This window comes from Cynoglossus semilaevis, chromosome 20, assembly GCF_000523025.1.
Source record: "Cynoglossus semilaevis isolate Cse_v1.0 chromosome 20, Cse_v1.0, whole genome shotgun sequence".
Taxonomy (NCBI): Eukaryota; Metazoa; Chordata; class Actinopteri; order Pleuronectiformes; family Cynoglossidae; genus Cynoglossus; species Cynoglossus semilaevis.
Genome location: NC_024326.1, coordinates 10620873 through 10624870, shown reverse-complemented (window position 1 = coordinate 10624870; position 3998 = coordinate 10620873). Strand labels below are relative to the sequence as shown.

General features: G+C 42.9%; 1 protein-coding gene across 1 annotated transcript; it reads left to right on the top strand.

Moving 5' to 3' along the window:
• Positions 1-6: 6 nt before the first annotated feature.
• LOC103396517 (leucine-rich repeat-containing protein 30) lies at positions 7-1605 on the top strand. The gene has a single exon (XM_017042278.2). It carries the CDS (start codon positions 83-85, stop codon positions 809-811), a length of 729 nt encoding a protein of 242 aa, XP_016897767.1. The 5' UTR covers positions 7-82; the 3' UTR covers positions 812-1605.
• The last annotated feature ends 2393 nt before the right edge of the window (positions 1606-3998 follow it).

The following is a 3998-nucleotide window of genomic DNA, read 5'->3' as shown; positions in this document are numbered from 1 at the left end:
CAGGGATGATTTAACCTTGGCTACTGAACGGATCCGGCGACACACCACCGTGCATTTTGGTTACAGCATCCTAAGTCTGGCCATGCAGGGGCTTGATGTGACTCCGGTGGAGCTGTGGGAACTGCGGGAGCTTCAGAAGCTAAACTTGTCCATGAACTCTCTGTGCTCTCTGCCCCCGTCGCTGGCCTCCCTGGAAAATCTCGTCATCCTCAACCTCTGTGGCAACAATCTGACCAACCTGCCTCCTGAGATTGGGCTTCTCAAAAAGCTGCGCGTGCTGTTCGCCTGCCGCAACCGGCTGACCGAGGTCCCGGAGGAGCTGGGCTACTGTGCCCACCTGGAGGTGCTCAGTCTGGCCAACAACAACATCACCAGCCTCCCTGGGAGCATGGCAGCGTTGGACAATCTGACCAAACTCAACCTCAGCCACAACAGCGTCGCTCACATCCCCGCCTGCGTCTACAGTATGAGGAGTTTGGTCTTCCTCCACTTGGCCTGCAACCGTCTGGAGACAATAGCAGAGCAGATCCAGGACCTGGTGAACCTGAAGATCCTCATCGTGGAGGGAAACAGCATCCACACCCTGCCCAAGACACTGTGTTTTCTGGAGTCTCTAGAACTCCTCAATGTTGACTTCAACGACTTACAGAACGTCCCAGTAGAGATGTATCTGCTGAGTCGGCTGGGGAGGTTAGCCTGCCACCCGCTGGACAAAGGACTTCACATCGTCCATAATCCCCTTCTCAAACCTATTCAGGAGGTTCTGCAGGGGGGTCTCAGCGCCTTCTATAACTACCTCAAACCTTCATGAAGGACTACTGCAGTTTTCCTTGGCATGTAGTACTGATGGACTTTTTACCAAATCTTTAGAGGGGATCATTTATAACTGACATAAAGAATTGTGATATATAATATTGAGATCAAATAAAGAACTAGTACCTGCTGTGTCATGTCTACGTGTACCATGGTCTACAGTTCGAGTCCCTCAGTGCACAAAAATTCACAGGTCTACATTTGGGAACTGATTCCTGGTCAGCTGATCTTGCTTGGCCCAAGGTAATGAATGACTTCTTCTGTGAAGCACCAATAGCATTGTGGCGTACAGGTCATCAGGATTAAGTGGGTAAGGTCAGTGGAAAGAACTGTGGCGGGGTTTAAGATGTGCAAAGACATAAAACAAAGCTCCACAGGGTTCAGATTCAGTCTGGAGTTTCCAGGTTGGACCGCAGACATTTATCTGCACCTTGTCCTCTGACCTGGTTAGATATTGTAAAAGCAACACTTTAGAATCATTCGGGGGGAGGAATAATTCATGCGACATGACATGATGATTTATCACTTCCCGGGATAAAGGAAAAGATTTCCAATAGTCCCCACAGAGGTTAGCGGTGTAGCAGTGGTGGTTGAATCAAAGTGGATCAGTTTGTCTGACTGTAACAAAGCTACACACATGTTTTATAAATACTTCAGCAGCTGTGTATGCATATGTATGGATATGTACTGTATATGTATAGCTTCATACGGACACACATGCGTTGCTATTTTTGTTGCAATTAGAATTTACACTGAATATTTTGACAGTTTGAGATAAAGAGGAAAAAAATAGAAGGGAGTATAAATTCACAATATGTCTTGATTAAGTGACGGTGTTGATCGCTGTAGTGAACTGTACAGATCAATGTTATAGTGTGAATGATTTTTACATTTTTAAGAATCTTAAAGAAAAAAATCATCATTAAAAACGATAAAAGTTTTTTTTTTTAATGAATTACTCTTGCTGTGACGTTCAGGTGGCTGCAGCTCCTGTGGTGGGAAGAGTGTCTGTTACTGTTTGTCTTATTATTACTACAGAATTCAGGAAGTGAGAGACTCAAATGGATGCCTCCTTAATAAGTTCTGACCCAATTAGATGGAAATCACAGGGCGTTTGACAAACAACTGAGTTTTGGATCCAAGCGTGTGTGTGTGTGTGTGTTGTCTAAATGTCTAACAATACACACTTACACTAATACACTGAAGGTAATTAATTACAGTGATTATTTGCTTCGTGACAGCCGTGCTGTTCAGCCCCACGTCAGACATCTACGGTGCAGAGAACTCACCAGCGTACCTGAAGTAGACGTCGTCTTGTTTACGTCTTGGCCGCCGTCTGTTCTCCGTAATAGGAGAGAAGAGAAGGTTAACTGCGAGTGTAAAATGTTAGGGTTTCCATGAAGAAAGATCAACCTGCTGTTAGGGCTGAGGTCGTGAAGTTAGAGGTTAGAGAAACATTTTTCAGATGGTTTGAGACGTGTGCTGATGCAAGGAAGTGGATGAAACAGAGACAGGATGTTGGAGATGGAGCTGCCAGGCTTTCCAAGATTCATGGATGTATAGTAGTAAGACAGAAAAACAACAGAGGAGTCGAGGGATGAGATGAAATGGAGGGAGATAATCAGCTGTGCTGAAACCTGGAGGCAGCAGCTGAAAGAAGATCTGCTGACTGTGTCTCTGCTTTTGGCAGCTCTCTGTCATAAAATGTCAGCATCATATCAGTCCAGGACTTTGCCCCGAAATCAGCAACTATGAGTCACTGAAACGACAGAATCCTGTCATGAACACCGAGGTTTAAATACGCATTCTTCTTCTGCCCTTTCACCGTTTTACATGTTTCTACTTGAAGAGTGATCTCATCGCAAGAAAGTGAAACACAAAAGAAAACAAGTCTGACGAAAAATAGTATTTTTTTAAATACTTGAAGTGATAGAAACAAAATACAAATTTGAGAAAAAAACCCTGTCAAATATATAAAATATGTTTATATATATTACTTATATATAAGATATAATAATAGATATTATATGGATATTATTTAGCCTTTCTAATAAGTGGAAGACAACCTACATCGTCAGTTAACTGTTAGCGATGCAGACATGTTTCCACATGTTCACACATCCACAGACAGACACACGCACACAGACAGACACACCACACTCTTGGGTCTGTGCTGCCTTTAGGCACACTGGCAGCATTCCCTACTTTCTGGAGGACAATTGTCTACATTGTGCAGGAACATGTGGGAAGAAAAAACGGGACACACCTACGGCACAAAAAAAATAAACAAAAAAGATAACACAACACAAAGAGTAGTGTCTCTGAGTGTAAGGACTGATCTGGTGTAAAACTGTTATTGTGTGATATCAAGGCGGTCAATGATGTCATCCAGATAATATCAAGTTGAGCCTGTTACTAAAAGGTCTGTTAAACCACCTGTGTCTTTGCACCTGTCAGTATGAATGTTCTGATATAAACATGATTATTTTCATTTACCAAAGAAATCTAAAACATACTCTTTCTGTATTGTTAACATCAGATTACAGATATTCTGCCTCCATTTGACGCTGGTTCTTGTGGACGCAGCTCTAATAAAAGATCCCACACTATAACACGGTGGTTGGAAATCCTTTCAGTTTAATTTGCTATTGTTTGCTTATCTAAACTGAGCTTTAATGATACAGAGGGGTGGCGTCGTTAAATGTTAAATGCAGTAATGACAGATTATTGTTGAAATTTGAAGGTAAGGCTGAAAGAAATGATGTTGATTTATTTCAGGCTTTGTTTATGAAAACCACTGAAAAAACATTCCTGAAGTCACACACACACACACGGACAGAAAAACACTATCTCTGTACTCGCGTCAATGTCAGCCAATCAGACGGCTTATCACTCTCACCAACTCCCCTGACACCTCTGCTCGTTCTGGTATTCCTGACATTCCTGGTGACACAAGAGCTGAAACTAAGACAATGGCCGACGACCACAGCCTGGATGTGTGAAGCTCCTCTGTAACACTTGAGCCATTGTTTTTGGCAGAAAACAAGTGGAGTCATATATCGTCCACAACAGCAGGTCATTTCCAAACTAAATGTGGAGTCATGTCAATCTGGCTGCATTTTAATTAGCCACGAAAAACTGCTGCTACAAGTCAAACCACCGTGTGTGTGTGTGTGTGTGTGTGT

Excerpts from the sequence above, each read along its gene's own strand:
- LOC103396517 (XM_017042278.2), top strand. The coding sequence starts at position 83 with ATGCAGGGGCTTGATGTGACTCCGGTGGAGCTGTGGGAACTGCGGGAG.